Raw genomic sequence first — 26,990 nt, 5'->3', positions numbered from 1 at the left:
GAAATATGTTTTATTATCCTTTAATATCAAATTATTATAATTAAATATTTCATAATGATGATTTAAACAATTTCAGACTTTTTTGAAATAATTACTTTTTATTCATTTTCCAAGCTTTTATAAAATTTAAAAAAAAATAAAAAAATTTTTTACAGTCAATTTTATTTCAAAATGTTCTTTTTCACAACGGCCTTTTTATTTCATAATGTCGTTTTTCAGCATAATATATTGGTCTGTCAATCAGAGCTTAAAGGCAGAGCCAGTTCAGTAATTGGCTGATCCTATACACAGACATTGCAGCAGCACTTGCAACATCGATTCAAACGTGAAGACGCTAAGTCTGGAAAAGCTTACAAACTAGGACAGTTCCTCATGTACATATTCCATATGCACCCGGTGCACAATGCTCTCAAACTTTCGAAAATGTTGTCATCGATGTTAGCATCCAGAACAGCAACTACCATCCCAAGTATTTCAAAAATAGAATCCAGACAAGTCAAAATATCATCTCCTGACAATTTCTCTCGCTCGATTTGATCTGCTAGAGCTGCAGATACACCGCTGAAGTCTGTCATCTCTTCTCCATATTGCTGTTCCTGCATGTTTAAGTTAGCCGCCTAAAGAACGGCTATAACCGGTGTCTAGGAAAACTAATAGATCTTAAAGGATCAAGCAGAGGTCCCACCCTCTAGCTTTGATTGACAGACCAAGTCATTCTGATGAAAAAGGACATTATGAAATAAAAAAGGCCATTGTGGAATAGGACATTAAGAAATGAAAATGGACTTTGTTAAAATTGTTTTTTTTTTATACATCTAAGCTTGGAAAATGAGTAAAATTTAATTATTTTAAAATGTATGAAATTTTTAAAGTAATCATTGTGAATTATTGTATCATAATAATTCAATATTAAAGAATAAGAAAAACATATTTCATAATAACATTGCCTTATTTCGCAATTAAATGGCCATATTATGTATTTGTCTGTTATTTATCGAAATGGTATTTATTTCAAAATGTTGTTTTTATTTATTTAATTATGAATCTTTTGGGGTTCCATACAAAAGAAGAAGAAAAAAAACATGTTGGTTTGCAGGAGAATGTGGCTTTGTGCTTGTGTGCATTTCTGCTGCTGTATTGTCTGAGTGCCAGTCTGTGGGCTTGTGAAGCTTTTGAATAACATAATGTGCTATCTGCTTTATTCAAGTGGCAGTAATGTAAATTTTGAGAACCCACCAGCACAAACTTGAGTTGGCACCGGTGCTACCAGATTATCTGACTACATCCAAAATACAGAACTTGATTTCATGGTGGAGAACTTTTAATGACTCTGATGTCAGCAGATGTTGTATGCTAACTACTACTAAGCTGTGAGCTACTGAAGCTAATGCTACTGAAGCTAATGCTATGCTCAAGAGGGTCAACGTCAGAGACTCATCAGACTGAAGTTACTGAGCAGAGTTTGATAGAAAACTAATCCACAGACGACCAGTCACTGATATATGCAGTATTAAATATCACACCTGTGTCATTAGCCCTATGAACAGGTATGTGGCTAAGTTATATAAGAAGACGCAGATACATGTAGCTGTTCAGCCTTGCATTACCCTGACCACAGGAAACTTTGAGCAGAGCTTCTGTGAGAGCAAATCATGTAACTCAAACACTGCTGATGTGGGATATACAAATACACCAGCTGGAACTTACAGGAAGATGATTTGCAGGAAGTACAAAAAAGAGATGGTTTCAAATGAAAAGTTCAACTTTGGAAGTTGTCAAGATTCACACACACACAGACACACACTGAGGGAGAGATCTGTTACCAGCAGCAAGATTCATTTAGAAGAAAATCTATTAACGGGACGCATTTGGTCAAATGACCTTTTAAATGAATTCCAGCCTCCTGAGTAAAAGTTAGAAATCCATCCACCCTGAGCTGCTGCTGACTGACTCAGACTCTCTCTGCAAACATCTTTCACAGAGGTCATCGGGACCTGAAGCAGGAGCTCGGCAGCCAAACAGAGACCACATACAGATAAAATGAACAGTTGGAACAATACCTGCACCCGGAGTGTCTGTGTGGATCATAGATTTGAAATGGTGCCGTCCTTATTTTCTGTTTAGGTTAAATGAATGGAGATTGACCTGTAGTCAGAGCCACTTATTTTTTTATGTCTGGGAGTCTCTAGAAACAAAAACTGGAGGGAGTATCTGAGCCGAGTGTTCAGCTACAGGAGTTTGGTGCAGATGGCTCACAATTTTTTTTTTTTTTTTTTTTTTTTTTGTACAGCGGGTGGTGTTTAATATCTGCAAGGGGAGCCGTGATTTCACATTATTCAATTAAGAGCTGTTTTAATTCGGAACTAGTTCATATCAGTTTTAGCACAGACCATCTCAGCCAACCACCGAATATATAAAACATGGATGTCTCTGTGATGCCAAACACTGCTTTCTGAAGAGGTGTTGTGAAGCTTTCTGTAAAGATAGACTCCAGTAGAACGCCCACCACAATGCCCCAAAAGCCCCATTTCTACCAAGTGGTTCAGTTTGGTACAGTTCACATTTTGTGGCGTTGCTTTGGACTAAAGCCAGGACAGGTCCCCAAATTACCAACCCATACTGTCCCGCTTTATGGTACCCTTTTGTTGAGGTGGTACTAGAAACACTGCAGTCCATCTCTCAGTCGAAAGAATTGTCACTTCCTGTGTGACAGCAGTCATAAAGGACAACACATAACCCTGCCATGTTTAAATCTTCAGTTGACTTTGAGAAGAGAACTTTCTATTCATTTGGAAAATGGTATCAGGAATCAGTATTTGTTGGATTTATCAGTGTTGCACTGCAATGCTGCCATGGTGTCGTGTAGCTGATGCGTCTATCGGCATCTGGGTTACACGCTCCCTTCCAAGCAGGGCATGGTTGCCTGTGGAAAAGCCAACAGGATCATGCTTCACTGATCCAACCCATACCAAACTGTGCTGATCCATACTGGACTGCTTAGTGGAAACAGGGCCAAAATGTCAGTCTAATTATGCATAGCTTTAAACCTTAATATATCTCAGCTGCTGATCTGTACTGAAGTTGATCCCCACACAGTTGGTGTGAATAGAGTTGTAAGCCTGAAGGAGGCTGCAAATAATTTAGATCTTTGTTTTATTTGTATGTTTTTTTTGTCCTCTTTTTGAAACTTCAATCCACTGAGTGCTACATTCATTGTGAACGTAAGAAAAAGAAATTATGCCTTCATTTGCTAAGAAAGAAAAAAATGCTGCCACAGCTTATGTATTTGTCTGGGTGATGGGATAAAGAGCAAAGACGAACACAGGGGTGATCTGGTTAAAGGAGCTGCAGGATAGATACACATCCTGCAACAGGGTTTTTAAAAGTTCCTTTTCCACCAAGCGGTCCAGCGCAGCTCATCTCATATGGCACACGTTTTGTGGCGTTTCCTTTGACTAAAACCGCAACAGGTACCCAAATTACTGACCCATATTGTCCCACTTTTTGGTACCCTTCTGTTGGGGTGCCAGGCATACCGATCAGATCCCAGAGGGTGGAGCTAAAACTCTGCAGTCTGCTGATTGGTCAAAATAGATGATGACCCAACCTGTACCAGACTGTACTGATCCATACTGGACTGCTTGGTGGAATCAGGGCTATGGTAAATGAAAACAATCAGTACGCCCCCACTACCTCACTACTGCAGGCACTCTTCCACGTTTTAGGGCCCTGTCAATCATGGGCCCCTTGCAGCCCACCTGTTGTAGGGGCCGTCTTGTGAAGCAGCTCCTACACTGCAAAAAAAATGAAATTTTATCAAGTTTTTTTCTCTTAATATCAGTAGAAAATGTCTTTTTAGACTTAAAATGAGTGACACTGCCCTGACCAGTCCAGAAAATGTCTCATTTCAAGTTGTTTAAAGGTCCACATTGTTTTAGCAAGTTGAAAAAAAATCTGCCAAGAGACAAGTTACTTGTATTAAGACATTTTTCTAGCTTCAAGAAAACTTTTGAGAAAAATGTTCTTATTCCATTGGCAGATTTTTTAAATTGTTACATGCATTTTAGACCTATTTTTTGTCTATAAACAAATTGAAACAAGACGTTTTTCTGGACTGACCATGTTGAATAAAGCTCATAAAGAGTATAATATGACAATTTACTTAAAATAAGACAAAAACACTTGATAAGATTTCTTCTTTTTTTTTAAATGTAATATTAAACAGTGAGACCACTAATTTTGTTTAATTGATTTTTTTTTTTTTTTTTTTTTTTTTTTTTTAAGCTTTGGTCACAAGATCACTAATATGATTTCTCTTGTTGCACTCAATGCAGTCAGTGTGATGTAGTCTGAAGCTTTCTGGCCGGTGAGAGGACTGAAAAGACTCTATTCCCATGCAGTCTTTTACCATTTGGAGTGAAAATGAACACTTGCTCATTAGACGAGTGTGTCCCTGCACGTCGTCCCCTTTCTCTGAATGTTTGGGTGTAATGGGATTTTTGTACGGGAGAGAATTTTTCACTGCTGCACTCAGAGGGCTTTTTGTCTGTCAGCTGGAGTGATAGATCCTCCTGCTTCTGTCTCATTGAGATATTTTATTGAAGAAACAGAGCCCACAGTGATTCCTATTTTTTTTTTGTGTGTGTGTGTGTGTGTGTGTGTGTGTGTGTGTGTGTGTGTGTGTATCTTGGTAGATAAAAGGTGTTTAGTATTACATCTGCAGTGATGGCACACAGATGTAGTCTTGTTAATGATGCCTGAACACTCATCCAGAAATATGTGTGCCTGTGTCTGTGCATGGTTGTGAGTATGTGTATGTGTGTGTGTGTGTGTGTGTGTGTGTGTGTGTGTGTGTGTGTGTGTGTGTGTGTGTGTGTGTGTGTGTGTGTGTTCAGCATTTAGCCTTGAAGGTTTGCATAAATGGAGTAATTCCTAAGCCAGCAGACACAGCATATGGAGAGTAGGAGGCGGAGGAGAATGAAAAGGAGGAGGAGGAGGCCAGAGCTCCCCCTCCCTGCTTTAACACATATTCCTCCTCGACTCTCACCGCATTCTGTGTTCTCATATGAGTACAGAGGAGAGTGAATAACAGCAGGTCTGGGAAATGGAGACGTGAAGCTCTTTATGCAAATCAAACACTGGCGTTGCCATTCTTTTCCTTCAGAGCACCCAGAGGATGGAGTAGAAGCCAGAAAGCAGCGCGAAGAAAGCAGCGGGGAAAAGTTGAAGCCAGGTCAACTTTGTGCAAATATTTTGTCAAAAAACAAAGCCGGGTTTTGTGAAGGCCAATCACTGATCAGTATTCATCCTGGCTGAGCCCAGCGCGGCGTTGGGTTACGGTTCTCACCAGCCTTGACCGGTTCGTTCACCGCAGAGGAATTTATAAAGCGGTTAACATCCAAAGCCACAGTCTCTCTGTGAAAGCTGTAAGCTTTTCTTCGTCTGTTTGAAATGAAGCAAACATCTGAACCTGCTGCACATTCAAGGACATGCAGTATAAAACATGTTCATCAGACAGATAATTACACCAGTTTATAGAATATCTCATCACCATGTGACTTCTATCTCACCCTGACACTGACGCTTTTAGAATAATATATCACCAAACACCTGCTGTTTGCTCTGAGGAATAGTGTTTCAGTGCAAGAGCGTATAGGAACATTAGCTTAAATCTAATAGCTACAGCGAAGCAGTCAGTCAACAATAAAACCCATTAACTTTAAAAGACAAACCCTCACGGTGCAATGGAAAAAGAGGAACAGATGAATTTAACTGTAGGTTGAAAATTAAGAAGAGAAACTTCACTTTTATAAGGAGTCAGAGCCTTTTAACAGTAAGCAGTAATAGGTGGGCACAATGGTCCTAGGCCATCCAATTTCTGACAGACCTACCCTAAACTTTCTTATAAAGAAAATATCAATTAAAGGGCAACTCCGTTTTTTTGACACCTGGACCTTATTTATAGGTGTGTGCATGCTCATATACTCACTCAGACAAACATCGTGCAGCTCGGAGTTCTTCAGAAGTTATTTAGATCCAACCGATTTAAGCCGCACTTAGCAGGGGCCACGGCAATGGAGCTTCAGCGCGGGACATAATTTCTGCAAAATCGCTCATTTGGGCTATATTTTTTCATCCATCGCCAGTGTTATCTTTAAGTCAGCTCATCTACCGTCTTCAGGTGGGTCAGCTGACCCAGAGCTGACCTGGTAAACAAACTTTAGATGACGCCATAGCAGCACGACACAAAGGTACAGCTGATTTACTTTTTGCCGACATTGCTGAGCAACATGGCAGAATATTTTTCTGATGTCAAAGAGTCAGACTACGACTTCGAGTTTGACGGTTGTCTTTACCGGTTTGAGCCTGAGCACACGGACGAGGAGCTCCAAGAGCTGGCTCAAGAACAACAAACAGGAGCATGTCCACGACTTAGTGCGAACTGGTGGTGCGCTTGTGGACAGTGTTCGCCTATGGCAACAGAAAAGGAGTGTGTTTACTGCTCAGAGTGGGACTTGAGACCGGCTGACACGCGTATGGATCTATCAAGGAATATATGTCTGACTACTCTGGAGGATTTCTCTACAATGACGGGCGATGGATGAAAAAAAATATAGCTAAAATGAGCGATTTTTAAGTCAAATCGGTTGGATCTAAATAATTTTTGAAGGACTCCAAGCTGCACGATGTTTGTCTGAGTGAGTATATGAGCATGCACACACCTATAAATAAGGTCCAGGTGTCAAAAAATGGAGTTGCCCTTTAACAAATACAAAAATAAAAAAAGTTCAAAATGTAAAATTTGTCACTTTTTTAAAAAATTTTAAGACGTCCTGTCTTTATAAAATGAGCTTAGTGTGGGAATCTTGAAGCCTGTTGGAATAAAAAAGAAAAGAAAAAAAAAATCAGTTTTTAAACCCAGAGTTTCTAAACATTCAGGTTTGTGATATATTAGTAAGACTAGAGAATGATTTGAGGGAAAATTGTTTTGTTGTTGTTGTTGTTGATTTTTAATTAATTAATTAATTTAATTATGGTTAATGTTACAGCCTATAATAAAGGAAAGTTTAGGCAGCGCAGCCCACTGGACAACAAACATTCTAAAATGGTGAAAAGGTAAAATGATGTTACCTGGCCGAACAGGCAGGTAAAAAAGGAAAGCCTTCCTCAAACTCTGGTCTGATCTCTTCACACACACATGCTTTATGTTCAGGTACATTCTTCCTCTTTCTCTTTATTAAATCTGATTTTCTCTCCCTTCATTAAAAGTAAAGTTCTGCCGTTGATCTTCCTCCCAGCCGTCAGTCTGTTCTGCTGTAGCCTCAGGGCTCATACATTTAGAGGTCTGACTCTAAGAGCCGTTGCTGTCGTCTCTACAGGTTGAAGTGCTGCAGGCAGCAGACTAAGATTTCTGCCAATTACTGCGTCACAGGGATTCATATTTCCTCTGATGAACTGTAAAAACCGCTGCTCCTTTGTCACTGGCTTCTTTCTGCCTCTCCAGATGAAATGCTGGCACTGATGCTTCCTCACAGTTGATCCGCTGTGTTTAATTGGATTTTGAAGAGTGCAAAGTGATGAATTTTCTCTGGTTAACAATGCAGATGCCTGTTTGTGAAATTAATGGTTACTGCTGGAGAGAACGAGAGGAAGGAATCCGTTCTCTTTTCCCGAGAGGCATCGAGTAAAAATGCTCCCCCTTCCCCCCGCCACTGACTCTGAGCTCTGCATCAACAACAGCACAAATAAAAACACAAGCCTCCTACTCACTCACAACTTCTTTTGTTTGAAACTTCAAACCTGGCAACATGAGACACAGGCTTGGACAGGAGCAGAGCTGGCAGCCAGAGAAGCTGCTCCTGTCTGTGTTGGATTTTCCTCCTTTAAATAAAACCGTTTTCTATTAACCGTCTTCTTTTCCCACAGAACAGAATGAGATTAGTGGTTAGAAAATGGATGGATGTTCTTTGTACTGAATAAAAGCCAAGATTGTAGTTTATTAAAATCCATTGAAACCTAAAACCAGCGCTAAATCTCCAGTTCTCTTTCCTTAAACTCTGTTAAAACCTTTAAAAACGGACCTTCAGTCTGCTGCAGACTTCTCTATCATCTCGATTGAATTGGTCTAAAGGTAAATCAGGCCATACATTACTCACATCTTGTAATTTTCTTAAAGAATTTAGGGCTATGAATCATTTCTAGACTTTAGGAGCTCTAGGAACTGAGACACAGAGAGCAGTAGTCCAGTAGCTGTTACTTCATTCTGACACAGTTAAAACACTTTGACCAGAGAGTTATGATTTATTACTGCAAGAAAAGAAATAAAAAGAAAAGAAGAGAAAAGAAAAACACTGGACATCATTAAAATCACAACAGCTCAGCTCATCACTGTTTCCTTCTTAGTGCTGTGTCTGATTTTACCAGGGTCATACGTATTGTTACTGATGCTTGCTCAATTCTGTTCCCCTGGGATGTCTGCTGCTGCTCTCCCTGCCACAGCCTCTGATGCACACACATGATAGAGTACACTGCACGTAGGCTAGGAAAGCAGGGAGCTCTAAGAGCAGAGCCTGACACCAGACCTTAAATGTTTCAGACTGAACTAAATAACTCCATGCATCGCTCTCTGATGAATTTGAAGTGAAAACTCAATGTATTGTAATGAAAATGCGCTGTTGTGAACAATAAAAAGGACCCATCTAACCGCTCTTCTTCTTCTTCTTTTTTTTTTTAACAGAGCAACCATCCAATCACCACGGGTCCACCCTGCCTCCAGTACCTCCCCCTCACCGCCAGCAGCCCTCCATCACAGCTCTCAACCAATCACTGAGCTCCACACATCACGCTGGCCAGTCCCTGAATTCACGGCAGCTCACCCCTCCCACTGGAACCCCGGCCCCCGTGGCCGGCCAATCACCAGCAGAGCTGCAGACCACGCCCCCTGAGAGCGTCCCGCTGCAAGACAGCTGGGTGCTGGGTAGCAATGTGCCTCTGGAAACCAGGTAAACCACCTCTTCCTGACCTAACCTGCACCGGAGAGTTCAAAATGACTGTTAGCTGAAAATCTCTCAGGGTGGATTTCTTAGTCTCAGAAAAATGGACCATAGATGCAAACGTGTCCATATAAAGTCAGATAAAAAAGAGACACTATTCCAAGTGTTTGACAGCTGTAGGCAGCTGATCTCTGCTCCTTACTCAAGAGAAAGATTATTTGTTTTTATTACACCAGAAAAATATACATGAAAGTGATTTCTATCATTATAAAGTTGCTGACATCTGGCAGTTAGTTTTTTTTTTATTTTTTGTCAGTTTTGAGTTTATTATTTGAAACATCACAGCCGCACAATATCAATTTTAGACTTTTGGATCATCAAAGTTAGTCATCTGTTCAGGGGTAGACCAGCTATTTCAGTAAATCCAGTTAACTGGCTCAAACTGTTATTTTAAGTGTTTGTTGTAAGGGTCCAAATATCAGAGGAAAGTCGTGGAGGAAATGTTTATTTCCTTTCAACCAGTAACAGCTGTTATATTGAATATCTGAAATCATAATACTCCAGTCAGAGCAGCTTTGGTTTACCCTGGACAACAGGAGCTGGTGGTCTACCCAGGTAGTGTTGTTGTTTTATGCTGGATATAACCCTAGCCTTTTACCTTAAAGAATTAAAAGTGTTGAAGATCAGAGTTAAAACAATACCAAACAAAAACAAAAGGAAATAAGAAAGAAACGGGCCAGATGCAATAGCGCCCTGGCCTTTTGGGTGAGGAACCTAATAATAAAAGGATTGACGAAGACAGGGGTAGACTATCAGCTCTATTGTGAAATACTAAGTGCTGCTCTGCTCTGGCTCTGATTATCATGCCTCAAATACACTCCACCCATCTCATTTCATTGCACGTTGATTGCAATTGTCAACTCACATCAGCTGCGTGTTCAGTCCAACAAGCTGTAGGACTGACAGACAGCTGGAGTCGCAGACCGAGAAGTTCCCACACCTCCCACCCCATTGATAAGTCTCTCTTCATTCATGTTGGGCTGTAGAACCTCAAACCTGTTGACTCCTGGTCTGGCTCTGCTCACTTTGTCCTTTTGACATCTACTTCAAGATAAGGGTCTGAAAAGGCAAGGTAAAGTGAAGGGGCCTGTTGGAACCTGATATGTAATGACGACCCAGAATGTAATAAAATATGTAATGAGACCAGTAATGTAATGACCGGTCGATAATGTAACAAAAGTGCTGAGCCCAAAATGTAATAAGTGCTGAGCCCAAAATGTAATAAAACCCAAAATGTACATACTGATCTAAAGTGTAAGGTGTCTTAGCCCAAAACCTAATCACTTTTTGACAAAATGTAACTTGTTGAATTTATTATGCCACATCAGCATAATGGTAGCCCTCAATGGACCAGATGTAACTGTGAGACAGCATAAAATGTAGCTAAAAGTAACTAAATGTCATGTAAAATAAATGCAACTACAGCTTCAAAAATGCACCCTCTGAAAAAAGACTCTGCAGCGTGGGCAATTTCTTAAGCCACATAGAGCTAGCTTTCACCGCCGTGTTGTTTTTGTTCGTGGCTTCTTTGAGCTCATCCTGCTGAGATTGCAGTTTGCATTTTAAATCTTGGACTATTTGTTGTTTTTCTTGAAGGCTCACTTTTGCGTACTTAGCTCCATTTTTGGTGTCAAAGTGCTGATGTAGATTGTTCTCTTTGACAACCACCATGGCCTCATAACACAGAAGACATACCGTTTTTTTCTCCTTGAAGCACAAACATATATTGGCCTTCCCATACTTCTTAAACAGCCTTCATCTGCATCAAATTTTCTCTTCCTGGACATTTTGGCATCATTGTTTATTACTCACCTCCATTAGTTTGATAAAATTGCACTAATGTGAAAAAGTGCTGCTGTCTAGCAGCAGGATGCCGTCATTTTCAGATTACATAATCGGTAGGTATTATGGGAAATGTAGTTTTTGGTCACTGCACCCTTTTGACTTATATGTTATAAGACGATCAGACCTTTTGAACTCTTATGGGCCACATAAAATGTTGTGGCAGGCCACATTTGGCTCATAGGCCTTGAGTTTGCACATGGGTTTTCAACCTGTTATTATATTTCAGAATTTATTATTATTATTATTATTATTATTATTATTATTATTATTATTATTATTATTATTATTATTATTATTATTATTATTTTATTATTATTATTATTACTACTACTACTACTATTATTATTATTATATTCCATTTGGGTCACTGTTACAAATGTCCCAACCAGTCTCCATTCAAAAAATCATGCTGCAGATTTATTGACACACACAAACTGACATTAAATAGGCTGTATATCTTTTTCATGTCTGTATTTAGATATTTTTTGGGTCTAATTGACTGAAAAGAATCCACCATGAAATATTTTTTTTGTTTGTTTTTGTGACCAACAGAAATTATTTCTAAGACAAATTATCTTTTTTAGAACCACATTCAGCCTTACATTGCTATACCCAAAGCTAGCAGACTTTATGGAAAAACAGTTACAGAAAAGGAGTTAAGTTTCCCCAAATGTCAAACAAATAATGTTAAATCTGAGTTTAATGTTATAAACAGCAGACACATGAACAGTCGGCTAAAGCAGAACAAAATTGTTAAGTGCATCACATCAGGAGAATTAATGATAACTCTGACTCAAGTATTAATCTGCCGGTGTCTGAACGCTTGTCATGCGGGTATTCTGTACTGTTGCTGAATCTCAGCCGTGTGTCATGTCAGCCTGTGATTTATTATGAACACGGTGAGGAGCGACACTCTGAAAACAGCCATGTCTCTTCACTGTCTGAGGGTTCTCCCAGACAGCAGCTCTCTGCTCTCTCCTCAGCAGAGCCCTGTTTAATTAAAACGAAGAGGAAGTGCTGTTTACTCCATTATTTATTCATAAGAGATCTCAGCTGGATAAAAGATTTAAAGGAGGGGGGAACTGATCTGAAGTCGACTACGTGAGGAAGTGAGATGCACTGACACCACAAAGATTTGGTGCTATGAGGAAATGCAGGAGAAATATTAAGCCAACGTTCTTCAACAGAGGATGAACTCAGAATTCTCACTTCATGAGTGCCTTTTTGCATCGTTTTATCTGTTTTAGCTGTGCAGAAGTTTAAACACTTTAATATTCCAAAGCAGGAAATATTTTTTGATCATTAGAGCCTGAAAATCAGATCTCTCCAAGCAGTTTGTGTCCTCTCCTGTCCGTGCAGCTCTCCGCTGTTTAAAGAATCTCTCTAGCAGAGTGAAAGATCTCACTGCTGACTGTGCAAAGACCTGTTGCCCTCAAGCCATCCTCACACACACACTCATACACACATACACTAATTATGGGAGCAACTTTAACCTTGACCCTGCGTTCAGCGGGTGGTTTATGGCTCACCCTTTTTTTACACTGCTCCTCCCTTTTTCCGCCCTGCTCCCTCTCTCCTCTGTGAAAGGAGAGAGGGAGACAGAGTGATAGATGGAGAAACGTTTCTCTCTGTAGCTCCCTTCACCAAGCTTTGTGTGCATTATGTGTGTGTGTGTGTGTGTGTCTTTGGGAGGATTTGTGGACAGCCAAACCAGAGCTCTGCTGTAGTTTTATATTCTTATAAAGACTGGGTACACACACACACACACACACACACACACTCACACACACATACAGAAACACAAAAACACACAAAATTTATGAGGCTAACTTTAACCTTGACCTTTAATTCCACGGACAATTTGTAGCCCTCTCTCTCTTTTTTCCTCTTTTTCTTTGTCTCTTTGTCCTGAGAGGAAAAAAAAAGGATGCTGATAGATTGATGGAGGGTAAATGTCTGCCTGCAGGAACTTTACAACCTCCAGCTCTTTGACTCTGTGTGTGTGAAGAAGAATGTTCGGACCTCTGGGACAGCCAAACCGTGTCCTTGGCGGGCTGTTATATTCATATGAAAGACTCACACACACACACACACACACACACACACACACACACACACACACACACACACACACACACACACACACACACACACACACACACATTCAGATGGACTTGCAGATGAAAAAATGAGGCCTGTGGAGCAGGAACACAAATGCTGTGTGACCTGGAGGCGCTCCCTGCATGGCGAATCAAACACACCCAACCTCTGCTGGACGCTGCAGTCAGCAGCTCAACGTGTTCCCAGCTCAGCGGACTCCTCGGCTCTTACTCTTCTCTCTAGATCCAGACTGAGATTCACCCTGGAGTTATGCACAGTGATAATTACAGCATGTTGTGGGCGTCTTGTACAATAACACAAGCACCCCGTGAAAATTAAACGACAGAACACACTAGTCTCTTGAAACTGAAGACAAAGTAGTCACCACAAATTAATTTTGTTGTTGTTTGTGTTCATCTCTATTGACTTACACTCTGTGTGACGAGCCTCAGTGCTTACACTTTGTGTTTATTTGCATTGAAGCATCTTAGCTGCACACAGGTGTGCTGCTGCTGGAGAAGTCGGAACAGGTTTTGGTGGTTGCCATGATTTACTTGCTCTCTTATGAAGGGCTGTTGTTTTAAAGTCATCAAACCATAGACTGTATAAAACATGAACGTAGTCTGGCCGACGTCACCCGTCTATTTCTGAAACAGAAAATGAAGCACATTGGCCATAGCAGCCATATTGGTAGTGGCAAGGGCTTCGCCTACAGCCATAGGGCCCCGGCCGTCACGTGACCCTCAGCTGTGCCTCTTATTGGGGGAGCTTGCGATCTTAATATCATCTGAACGGCCGCGTTAGAAAAAAGAATCACCCCCTTACAGTGGGTGCCGGTAGTAAAATTAGCGACTCAGACAGGAGATGTTTTTTGAACCAGGCTGTAAACAGGTTTATTACTGGTTTAAAAATGGCTTTTTTTGGCTCGGTGTGTTAGTGACTTCTGCTACTTCCGGAGCCAGCCTCAAGCGAACACTCGAGAAACAGCAGATTTTAGCACTTCAGCATTGTCTCATATTCTCAGACCAGATGTGGTCGCTTGCATCAAACTCATCAAATTTCTACAGGAAGACAGTCATTTCTGCTTGTCCATGCTGCAGACAGTTCTTCTAATAAACAGCTGCTCGGATCTAATAAGGCTACCATTGAAGCTACTTTTTAACCCCCTGAACAGTGCTAGGTTAATATAATTTATAATGAAACCCAGAAATTGTCGACGGGTGATGGAAGGATGGAGCGAGAGATCGACAGGCGGATTGGTGCAGCATCTGCAGTAATGTGGACTCTGCACAGGTCTGTCGTGGTGAAGAGGGAGCTGAGGCGGAAGGCAAAGCTCTCTGTTTATCGGTCGATCTTCGTTCCCACCCTCACCTATGGTCATGAGCTTTGGGTAGTGACCGAAAGAACAAGATCGCGGGTACAAGCGGCCGAAATGAGCTTCCTCCGTAGGGTGGCCGGGCTCTCCCTTAGAGATAGGGTAAGAAGCTCGGCTATCCGGGAGGAGCTCGGAGTAGAGCCGCTGCTCCTCCGCCAGATGTGGTGGCTCGGGCATCTGATGAAGATGCCTCCTGGACACCTCCCTGGTGAGGTGTTCAGGGCACGTCCCACCGGGAGGAGAACCCAGGGCAGACCCAGGACACGCTGGGGAGACTACATCTTTCGGCTTGTCTGGGAATGTCTCGGGATCCCCCGGGAAGAGCTGGACGAAGTGGCCAGGGAGAAGGAAGTCTGGGCTTCTCTGCTTAGGCTGCTGCCCCCGCGACCCGACCCCTGATACCGCAAAATGGATGGATGGATGAAGCCCGGAAATATGCCTCAGTGTTAATTTTTGGAAGTGCACAGAAAAAATGTGTGTCGTTGGGTTTAGCCTGCTGAATCCCAAATTATTGTCTGGATTGGGGATGTGCACAGCATCCCCCAAGGTAGTCAAGAACTCTGGTTCTGCCCAGCCTCTGAGGTCCGCAACCTGGGCGTCATTTTTGACCCCTCCCTCTCCTTCCAGTCACATATCAAATCTGTCACGAAATCAGCCTTCCATCATCTCAGAAACATCTCCCGTCTCCGTTCCTCATTATCAGACTCTGTTACAGAAACCCTTATACATGCCTTTGTTACATCCCGGCTGGATTACTGCAATGGAGTCCTGTCCGGGGTTCCTAACAAAACCCTAGACAGGCTTCAATATGTGCAAAACTCAGCTGCCAGGGTTCTTACTCGCACTAAACCCTGGCAGCACATCACCCCCACTCTCATTCACCTCCACTGGCTCCCGGTCAAGTTCCGCATCCAGTACAAGCTCCTCCTACTCACCTACAAATCCCTTCATGCACTTTCCTCCCAGTACCTGGCTGATCTTCTCCACCAGCACACCCCATCCAGGAGCCTCCGGTCATCCGATGCTGGTCTCCTCTCCATCCCGCGGACCAAACTAAAGTTGTTTGGCGACAGAGCCTTTAGTGTGGCTGCCCCCACCCTCTGGAACTCTCTCCCCGCAGAAATCCGCAACTCTCCCACCCTGGACTGTTTCAAATCACTTCTCAAAACTCACTTGTTCTCCCTGGCCTTCCCTGTTTAAGGCCTTGTTGTTAATTTGTTTGTCCCTCTACTGTGAAAGCGACCTTGGGTTCTTTGAAAGGCGCTATATAAATTCAAGTTATTATTATTATTATTATTCTGGTTGGAAAAAGAAGCTGTGAGGAGGATCTGTTTTTGTTGGACCGCAGCACCACCTTCTGTCCCGGAGTCTCACGCACACTGTCGTAAATATGTATCTTTAACAAGGCGTGTGTTTGTTTTGGAAATGAATGGAAATCAGATAAAAACAAATTATCTTTGTTCAAGACAATATTTTACAGGATACAATGTGATGAAGGTATTTATTATTACAGTTATGTAGCAATATGGTTTGAAATGGGACATCAAGCAAACATTGTAGTAGCTGGCTATATGTAGTGCTATTGGCAGCCTGTGCTCTACAACATGTCTGTAATGTGTAACATTAGAGAATCCTGGTCATGTCATCTACCAAGTAGAGCTAACGTAACCTCACTCTTCATTTTATTGATAGACTCTCAAGTTTGAACAGACCACTCCAAAATAACTGCTGACTGTGGGTTAGAATGAACATTACTTTGATGTTGCTTGAATCAATCCAATCCTACTAAACCCGATTAGGAAGCTAAGAAGAAGCATTTAGAAATAACCCATATTGGTGCTTATTATATTATTTTTTAAGTATAGATTGTGATTGGGCATACATCTAGAAGGAATACTCTTTCAAAATCAGGAGGGGAAGCAGCAGGTGCTGAAGATCAAAACAAGGTTCTACATCAGTCTCCAAACTCAAGATTTGTTTCTCGCCTTTTTTTTTTTTTTTTTTTCATGAGTCACCAAAGGGGTCTGAAAAGTCACTGAGCTTGGAAACACAGGTTGCTTTGTTGATGCTGTAAAGGGATGCCAGTCAGTGCAGGCTGTGTCTGGTTAAACAGGCACATAAACACTTAACTGGACCAACAGTAACCAGCACAGGAGGACGTTAACCTTTAGAAAGGACTGAAGGCTACTGATGCTACCTCGCTAAGCTTTGCCACACTCATGGTACTTGGCTCTGATTGGTCAGGGCTCAAGTGGGGATGACAATGAAACTGGTAGAATGCACACCAGGAGCAATGATGGTATGGTACACAAGACCTTGTTGTGTTGGTAAATGGACTGGTTCCTCTATGCCGTGTTCAGAGCGAGCTCAGCCAGCTCAGTGGCAAACAGAGAGGCTAACGTCTGAGCCGAGAGAAGCAGGAAAGTACATCTGGAAGCTGCCAGAGATTTTTGGCCCCATAACAAAAAACCTCATTGAGCCCCCAGTGTTAATTACAGCAAATGCTTTATTAATATTGTAAGGGCCCCTGCTTAGACAGGCTTATGGAAGAGTCCCTTACACATCACCATAAAGTGGGCTCACTGCTTATTGTGCTCACTGCTGAGAATCAGTGTTGGAGTTTTCTGGAAGCTTTTCTTCTTCTCTATGCTTTCTCATTACATTTTGTTTACATTTGTCTAGAAATGTCCAATTTCAGGCAAGACTGCTTCAGCAAACACCCCCAATTCTTCCTGCATAACTTCCTGTCCCTACATGGGAATGCTCTGCCTGAATAGAAATGTGTCAGATAAATTAGCTCATTTCTTTGAGAGCTGTGGGGTTATTAAATACATTCTTTGGTTGAGTTTCGTCAGGACGTGATGAAATGGCTGAAGGTTGAAGAGTGTACTGGGTAAACAAGCTGAGGATGATGATGATGATGATGATGATGATGATGATGATGATGATGATGATGATGATAGTCCATCTCTGCTCATTGACCAGTTTCCTCTCTGCTGTGTTTTTAAGATCATTGTCTTATTCCCACATTTAAACCTCCTACTCTTCTTTAGTGAGTTTCATCAGTAATTTGGTCCAAAACGCGAGTTCAAACCTGTGTCAGTCTTTTTAAGTACAAACTGGTGAATTACTTTGAAAAGAGCAGACGTGATGATTTCATCAGCAGCTCAAGTTTCACTCTCTTCAGTCAGTGTCGCTCCAGCTTTTATTCCAGTATTTCTCTTTTTTAAAGGAAAGATGTTTTCCCTACAGACATGTTCAAAGCTTCAGAGGACCAGCATCTTAATATGTAAAGAATGCAAGTTAAAGACTCAGGGTTTAAGAATTAGTGATGATGCAAATATGAAGTGCAAGATGCAACGCAAAGATCCCTCCTTGCAAAATGCATGAATCCATACCAGTGGCGGCTGCTGGTCAGTCAAGGAGAGGAAGCTAATTTGTTTCCGGCCAACATCATAAATTTGTTTATTTTTTTTAAACGTAAATTCAACCCTCTGTTCCTTTTAAAGAAAATGTTCTGTGACCTTGTTGTACCAACCAGGTGTTTTTTCCAGGGATTTTACCAGTGTTCTCTCAACACTCATCATTTTTTAAGAAAGGTAAACTCATTGGGGATTGATAAAGCCTCAGTCCAGAACAACTGACTGTAAAACTCAGAAGATGCTCCGGTGAAGGGTTATACTCCAAGATCGCTGACTGGCTCATTTCACTGTCAATCAAAATGACCAATGACCGTCCAGTTTCCACAGTGGAACAACTTACTCTACGCTTCCCTGCTGAAGTCAGAAGATGCTCAGCGTCCCACTGTGTTAAAGGGCTGAGACGCTGCAGGGATGAATGAGAAGGAGGTGGAGCCAGTTACCTGTAGCTGATTCTGAACAAAAGATGAAGGAATTCAAGCACATATTTTGTCAATGATGTGTACACACAGCAGTACATATCACCACCTTTTTTGGAGGGACATTTTTAGGGGAAGCTGAGCTTCCCTTGCAATCTTAGAGCAATCGCCACTGATCAATACCACTGTAATCAATAAAGCTACGGTCAGGTAGCTTCAGAAAAGACAGACTTTAGCCGAACAAGATCTGATCAACAGGACAGTACCAGTGCAAGAGAACAGGTGTGTGTTCTGTTAAAACAACACACACTTCAACCAGCAGGGTATCAAATGGACTGTGTGTGTGTGTGTGTGTGTGGGTGGGTGGGGGTGGAGCAGCCATGGTGTCTTATGGACTCTATAGTAATCTTCAGTCAAAACACCAACTGTCAACCTTACCCTACACACGTCTCTCTGTTTCACACGCACACACACACACACACACACACACACACACACACACACACACACACACACACACACACACACACACACACACACACACTTACATATGTACCCTCATCTCATTCCTCTAAACCAGCGGATTGTTCTTCCCCAGCTCCTTCCTTTCTTTACACTATGACTTTTCTCCTGACATCACCTCTGGATTTCCTCACCCAGAATTTAGTTTTCATGTGAGGTAAAAAAAAAATAAAATAAAAATAAATTAAAAAAAACGGTCAGTTAATCCATTAGAGACAGGGGAGGTCAGGTGAATCCTGGTTTCTCTCGTTTTATAGCTCGGGCTGCATGATTTATCATCACCGCAATGTGCGTATGCATGATAGTCACGTCTTTAATATCTATCTCTCTATCTATCTATCTAAATCTAAATCTATATCTATATCTATATATATATCTATATATATCTATATATATCTATATATATCTATATATATATATATATCTATCTATCTATCTATATATATATATATATATATATATATATATATATATATATATATATATATATATATATATATATATATATATATATATATATATATATATATTATAACCTCATTTGACCAGGAAAAAGACTTGTTTAGATTAAAAGTCTCTTTTCCAAGGGTGTCCTGGAGAGTCCTGGCCAAGGCAGAAACAGCACAGTTAAATTTTTTTCACAAACACAAATGCGCACATTATCTACCCAACACAACACGTTAATAAAACAAATACTTCAAGGATTCAAAAACAAACGTCAGACAAGACGTCTGCAGACGGATGAATCTGCCTCCAAATCATTCAGGAATTGTTCAAAAGCATCCAGAGAGCACAGTTCACAAAGTTTAAAGTAACATTTATGGAGGCAGAGAGAGACAGAGGCAATCAGGTCTGTCATAATTTCAGTGACAATTTAGCTGAACAGAGTCAACTTTTGAAAATATTGTGGAAAACAAAAAATATCATGATGTCTTTTTTTCCCCAATATTGTGCAGCACTGGTTGTAGTTGTAGTGAACCACTCGCTGCCTCTCGTCTTCTCATTCACAGAAACTATGACGAGGCAAAAAGAAAGCTGGTGTCCCCTTTGGTGAACAAAAAGGAACAAAGCACCAAGAATCAGTCAGTGGATAAGGCCATGGTCCTTCCACTGCAGCACTGTGATTAGGAAGAATGAAGCCTCCTTGACATTACTCTAGTCAAATCTCAGCACAGTGTCAAACACATATGACAGCATAACATCATGAGAACTCCAAACAGATGTGAAAAACATGAGTGACACCACAGAAGCACTGATGGGAAGTTGTATTCAAGCTGCTGAGAGGACTTTCTGTTTGGTGTTGATAACAGCGACCCCTTTGGTCAGAGTCGATAGTGTCTCTGTGGACAGGTGAATAATTTATCCTGGAGCTGAGATGAAGGTAGACTTCATACACAAACATAAACCAAACTGTTATGGTCTAGTGTTTGTCTCAGTTTGTCTGTTTCCTGATTAATGTTTTTCAGCCTTAAGAATATAAAGTGTGCGTGTGTTTTGGTGATAAAATACACACAGTCACAGATTGTAATTAACATCCCTCCCTCATTCTATTATCTCTAGACTCACCCTTTTCCTCTCCTCCTGTCCTCTTCTCTTTCCTCTCTTTCTCTTGGATGTGTCAGCCTCCTTGCTCCGTGTTTCGCCGTATTAATCCTGTCCTCAGTGTGCAAGGTGAAGCAGTGCCTCACACCCGCCTCTCCCAATATCTGCAGCTGAGTGACAAACAGCTCCATGTTATCACTGAAGCCGACACAGCCTTGAGTTATAAGGGACATTTGTTTTCCTCTTTGCTTTTTTGGATGATTTAGATCAGTCTGATATTCACTGGAGGGCGATGTATCTGGCGGCCCGCAAGAAGCACGGCTCCATTCAGAACAAACGACGCAAACAGAGGAACCCCAACACATCACAAATCTGTCACTTTAATGACGCCACAGTCTATAACGTGGAGGTATGGTGACATTAGTGAGTTAAGATGAGCTCAGACTACAGGACCCAACATTCTCAATGATATTCTCATCAAGCTGCATTATGGGTAGAAGAAGAAAATGTACAGCTCTATGTAGATGTACAGTTCTCTATAACCTCAAACATGACATGATTCCAAAGGGGCCAGCGTCTGTTAAATCTCTTCTCATGAGATGTGATCGTCTGGAGATCAAGTTGAAAATCTAATCTGAAGAAACCAGATCAAAACCTGAAGACGGTTTGTACAAAGGTGAAAAAGAAGGCTAACTGAATCTATATTTTTTTTTGTGGATCAAAATCTCTTAATTAAGGATCATCCTGAAACCAGCAGAGGCCTGGGTCAAGGCTAGATCACAGGAACCCAATGGAAGAAAACTTCAAAGTTGTTTACTGTGAGGATGACACTTTTGAAGTAATTTTTGTAAGTTATTTCTGAATCATCTGAGATTTAAGAATCAAAACAAACAAAAAACCTCAGGAGTGGAATGGAAATTAAGTCCATAAAATATTTAATCATATATCTTTAATATGAAACAAAACATTATGAACTGAGTAACTGTGAGGCTCTTTCAGTTTGAGTGGAGTTTGGTACCCCCTGTGGTCAAAGTGAGTAGTACGTAGTACTAATAGCACCAGCCACTAGTTAGCTAATTTGGTCATCTTAATTTCCTGAAAATTTTTGACCTGAGAAGGTTTGAAAGTTTGCCAAAAATGATCAATATAATCATCCAGAAAAAAAAAAGAAAGAAAGAAAGACAAAAACTGCCCTGCTTTGAATTTTCATCACCCTGCCCTTTCACTCGTCACCCTGAATGCTGCAGAGTGTTACCTGACGGGTGTACAAGTCCATTCACCCTGACTCATGGCAGACCTTTCTCAGGGGACTGGCAGGCAAGGTTATAATAGTTAACTAAAACTAAACTAAAAACGAAAACTAAAATTTAAAATACATAGTAGTTAACTCAAACTAATAAAAACTAGAAAAGAAAACAAAAATGATAAGTAAACTGAAACTGTATCTTGTGCTCACAAAATTAACTGAAACTAACCAAAATTATAGACAAAATGTCCTTAGTTATAGTTTTCGACAATATTAATAGCCTTTAGGATTTAAATTAATCCAACTGGCTGTGCGCTGTGCTTAGACCAAACGTAGTGGAGCAATGAATCGGAGCATCTGTAATAGTTTAATTGTATTTGACTCTGTCTTTATTGTTACAGAGTCCAAGTTTCCAATTATTTAAGTTTATATTATATTGTTTTATATAATATATGTTTATATTATTTGCATTTAATAATTGTTAACATTATTTTTATATAACTTATGTTTATATTTTTTATATTAGTTTATATTAGTTTCTTGTGTTTAAGGCAGCAGCCAACAGTTCAGTATCAGCATTGACTGAGCAGTGAGCACCATGATGGACTTGAAAATAAACAGTATTACAAAATATTAACTCTGACCTTTCATACCTGGTTAATAAGGTATGAAAAAACTAAAACTAAACTAAAACTAAGCCTTGTTGCAAAAATCAAAACTAAATAAAAACTAGAATGCCCGCTCTAAAACTAATTAAAACTAAACTGTAATGGAAAAAAAAATCAAAACTAACTAAAACTAAACTATAATGACAAATCCAAAACTATTATAACCTTGCTGGCAGGACAGAATCCAGATGAAGTTGGAATGAAGGTTTTTCTGCCTCCTTATTGTATCTCACTGTCCAGAGGTCTTCATCCACATTGGTAAGGAACAGGACCTCTTTGCAATCTTAACCACATGATGAACTGTGTCTGAATTGAAAAGAAAATGTGGGGGATTCACAAATACAGATTATCAGAAATCAGATATCCAAATCCAGCCTGCCCTGAGACATCATTGGAAGGGCTCATGAGTTTAAAGTTCCTAAAACTAGATCTCCAGGTCAGCCCATCCTGCCCTGAGATCAGCAGAACATACATGTCAAAAAAAGCACCTTGGCTATAGTTGATTTCCACGATACTGCGTGAGCTTGTCACAGAACAATGACGTTGTCGAAAGGCTATAAAAAGTAGAGAGAAGTTTGGATGGGTGTGTCTAGGTTTGTTCAGAGGTGTTAAAATGTCCTTGGTGTTTTGAATAAAACCTGCAAGAGGCTGCAAGTTGATTCTATCCTGAGTCATTGATATCTGTGTTTGCAGCAGGGAAATCCTCAACAAAAACAACTGGTTGTTTCAGATCAGCAAAGAGAAGGTGATTAAATGACCATAAAAAAGTAACACCCTGCTTGTTGTGTCCATTCACACTCTTCAACAACTTGCTGACTCATACCAAACTACAGACATGATCGATGTTTGACTGTCAGAGGCTCTACTAAAGCATACATGTTGAAAAGGCCACACTGGCTGCATGTGCAAACAGCCTGACTTTGCTCTGACTTTCTGACACAGAGAAACAACATGGAACAGGATGAATAAAACCAGCCAGGGTCACATTAGGAGAAATACTGGAAAGAGGACCACAGTGAGGCACGTCTGCACTACACTCCTATCAGGTCGAACTGGTGTCAAAATAAAATGCAAGCAAAGGTCTTTGTAGCTCATCATGCTGGACTTTTGATGTCACATCCTGCTTCCAACAGGGAAGACATCAGGCTGTTAACAGAGCCTCTAAAAATGTCTGGATGACCCAGCTCACAATTTGCAGCAAAGCTGCTACGATAGTCCATGAAAGTTGCAGGGATGGTTTCAGTTTTCTGCGTTGCATGGGGGGACTTTAAGGTACCACGTTGTCACAAATAATCCGTGGTGATGGGAAGACCTCAGTTTGCTTCGGGCCATGACAGGGACGAAATATTCCCTACAATTTTCCACATCTCAGAGAGCCATCAGCATGCAGTGGAAGGATCTGTTCTGATGCTTTCTGCTGTGAACGCAGGAAAACACAGATATTATGAGAACGAAAGATATTCAGAATGACTGGCTGCTGCAGACAATACATAAAAATGTGTTTACGACATTTTTCCCACAGAAAGGCAGTGAGCACTTCTGCAGGGTGAGATTTCTTTTTATGCAAATGACAGGCAGAGGACTTCAGAGGAGAACGATCTCATTCTCTCTTTCTTTCTGTCATTTTCTCCCTGAAATCTGAGACACTGACTCACATTCCAGTGTGTGTCTTGGCTCCAGCTGATGGAGTAAGTGTATGACAGAGGGAGGGTAAAGAGGTGTGTTCAGCCTTTATTGGAGATGAAAGGGTGAGTGAGTGGGGTGAGATGTGACAGCAGAGTGTGAATGTCCTCATTTAGAGGTGATAATCCCTCCACTGACACACACACGCTTTCAAAGACAGATATTGCCCCCTCAGACGATAGCACACGCTCTCACAGACCCATGTAGGCACCTGTTGTGTTAAGGGACACCAGACACAACTGGTCACTGCATTGAACAGCTGTTCATGTCTATCTCACACACACACACACACACACACACACACACACACACACACACACACACACACACACACACACACACACACACACACACACACACACACACCTCTGAAATCTAGATACCCTGAGAATATGGTGACCCTCCCTCAGAGTTTTGATCCCTGATATGAAACAGGAAGCCTTGCTGAGCTGCATCTCTAAATTTCCATCTAATCCCTCAGAGCTGTATGTATTTGGATAAAATTTCCACTGAATATTTTTTTTTCCCTTAAATTTTGTAGAAACCTTTATTTCCATGTAGCCCACCTCTCTACTTTAAAGGGATAGTTCTTTTTTTTTTTTTAAGTGGGGTTGTATGAGCTCTATGTGACCACTAAGGACATTAGATACAGTAGAAAGTTATCTCCTCTCCCTCAGTAAGACACAAACTGTAATCGATGGTGACGAGGAAATAGGCGCTGACAGGGACAGACGGTACCAAATTCAAAGGCTATTTTCTCTGCCTACAAGAAATAAAATCAAAAAGTAATACCACAGTGTAAGGTACGCTACATAAAATATTTTTCAAGTGCATTAAGTCTCCGTAAACATTTATCCAGACCTAACTAACTGGTCATGTATCCTTCCGCGCAGCGCTAGTGCGCTCTGTCCCCCCTCCTCCTTTCAGCTGTAGGGAATGTAAACAAGCTATGCTTTGGGCGCAGGTTGCAGCTTCATTTAAGTTTGATCAAGTATCGTAATTCTTTTGTTTACTCTAAGGATTGTGAGGCAACGTAGGAAATTCAAAATGAGTGACTATGACAGCGATGATGAAGTTTCATTCACTTTGGAACCAAAAGAATACCTGTATGAACCGGAGTACACAGGAGAAGAGCTGCTACAGATGGCGACTAAAAGGAATACAGAGGAAACATTCACAGATGTTAATAAATGTTTATATTTCCAAAGACTTAATGCACTTAAAAATTATTATATGTAGCGTACTCTTAAACTGTGGTATTACTTTTTGATTTTAGTTCTTGTAGGCAGAGAAAATAGCCTTTGAAGTTGGTATGGTGTTTCCCTGTTAGAGTCTATTTCCTCATCACCATCGATTACAGTCTGTGTCTTACTGAGGGAGAGGAGACAACTTTCTACTGTATCTAATGTCCTTAGTGGTCACATAGAGCTCATACAACCCCACTTCAAAAAAACTGAACTGTCCCTTTAATGGAGAAAGGCCCTGAGTTTGTGTAACTGAATGATCTCACCAGTAATAAAATATCATGTATGATTTTTAATGAATCTGCAATGATAGAAGTTTTTGGGGGGTTAGTACATATTTTAATGAGTAGAATAGACAGTACGATTTGACAAAGTTAACTTTCAACTAAAGCATGCACTACAGTATATAGGAAATGTCGGGGACGGGGGTATTACTGATAACTCCCTGATTTTTCACAACTTTTAGAACCTTTCTTGTGGGTCTGCTCATGCTCCTAGTCTGTGTAATTCACAGAAAGCAAATCAGCTGACACAGCCATATTGGAAGTGACGCAGGCTTCAAACCTCCACACCAACAGCTATAGGGTGCCTGTCGGTCACATGAGCAGTGCTGTGCCTCTGATTAGGTGAACTCACAACCTTATGCTGCGTTCCAGGCAACCTGTAACTCAAGTTTTTCTCGCCTGTGACTTGTGAAAGTGCACTGGAACAGCAGTCAAAGTCGTGACTTCCCTCTAGTGAACTCCTCCCAAATCGACGTACTCTGAGTTCCGACTTGCAATGTCACTCAGCAAGGTATGCTCTAACGTTCTTCATCTGCCCATGTTAAGCATCATTGGCAGCTGCTCTGACTTTAGCTAGTTTTAAGTGCATTAGTGCATACAAGATAAAAATTTCAATATAACAACAAATATCATAAAACCTAAAATACAAGCTGCTGTTACCTTATGTGCCGGTTTCCCTCCTCTGTTTCTTTCAAATGAACAAGTTTCAGGCTTCTTTGGTGACTGAAATTATTAAGAATTACTTAATAATACTGGCGACCAATAGTTAAGCTTGGACCCAAGAGCAGACAGACGCTGGGAAGCAGTTAAGGGGTTTTTAAAGAAGCAAGTGGAGATTTGAGGTGCAGATCCTGAATCCAGTGAAGAGTGAGACTTGGAGTGAGAGCAGGCAGTGTGCTTGTGGCTGGGCAGAGGTGCAGGAGGCAAGAGGAGGCACTGGAAAAAAGCAGAGGACACAGGTAATAAGTAGCGAGACAAAACACACCAAAACTTGCAACTAGCAATACTCAAATGCTTGCGAGAAAGCCATCGTACCACGGTAGCAGCGGGAATACTCTGGCATCAGACTCTTCTTCTTCTAGTTGAATTTACGGCAGTTTTGACGCTGCTAAGCGTATTACTGCCAACCGCTGGACAAATTAGGTCTCACATTCTAGTCTCATATTTTCGCGTACAGTCCTGTGTTTCGCAGGAACTGTGAAATTGCTGCCATAATCTGCTGATGGGCATAAGACTCCTCTCTTATCAGGGCTTATGTGCAGTCTCCTTATGCACCACAGATGCGCCACAGGTGTGCCGGTAACGAGGTGGCTGGTGCAGGTGAGAGTGACAGAGCTCTGCCCAAGCTCTGCCAGGAAATCTCCACAGCCACAGATCACCACAATTACGCCTATAATGTCTGCCATGTTGGTTTGTTTACAAACCAGAATTCCTTGCATGCAAACTGAAGTCATAATTTTCAGGTCAGAACTTAGACATTTCAACTTGGGAATTTCTGTGTTAGGTTGCCTGAAATGTAGCATTGACATCCTCTAAACTGTACAGTGTGTGCTGATAGTGAAATCAGTGATTCAGACAGGAGATGTTTTG

The 26,990-nt window shown here is 41.1% G+C and overlaps 1 protein-coding gene across 9 annotated transcripts in view; it reads left to right on the top strand.

Annotated features, from left to right (window-relative positions):
* The window catches only part of tenm3 (teneurin transmembrane protein 3), a 498,200-nt gene that overhangs the window by 311,590 nt on the left and 159,620 nt on the right, over positions 1–26,990 (top strand). For all 9 annotated transcript variants that reach the window (XM_074697994.1, XM_074698004.1, XM_074697986.1 and 6 more), the window contains one exon: positions 8,738–9,002. In XM_074697994.1, the coding sequence (XP_074554095.1) occupies positions 8,738–9,002 (265 nt within the window). The remainder of the gene's footprint in view (positions 1–8,737; positions 9,003–26,990) is intronic.

Source organism: Halichoeres trimaculatus, unplaced genomic scaffold, assembly GCF_033239565.1.
Source record: "Halichoeres trimaculatus isolate MK-OKI-2021-1 unplaced genomic scaffold, fHalTri1.1 fHalTri1_scaffold_2, whole genome shotgun sequence".
NCBI classification, from domain to species: domain Eukaryota; kingdom Metazoa; phylum Chordata; class Actinopteri; order Labriformes; family Labridae; genus Halichoeres; species Halichoeres trimaculatus.
Note: the sequence above shows the minus strand (reverse complement) of the source record. Positions and strands in the feature narration are given on the sequence as shown.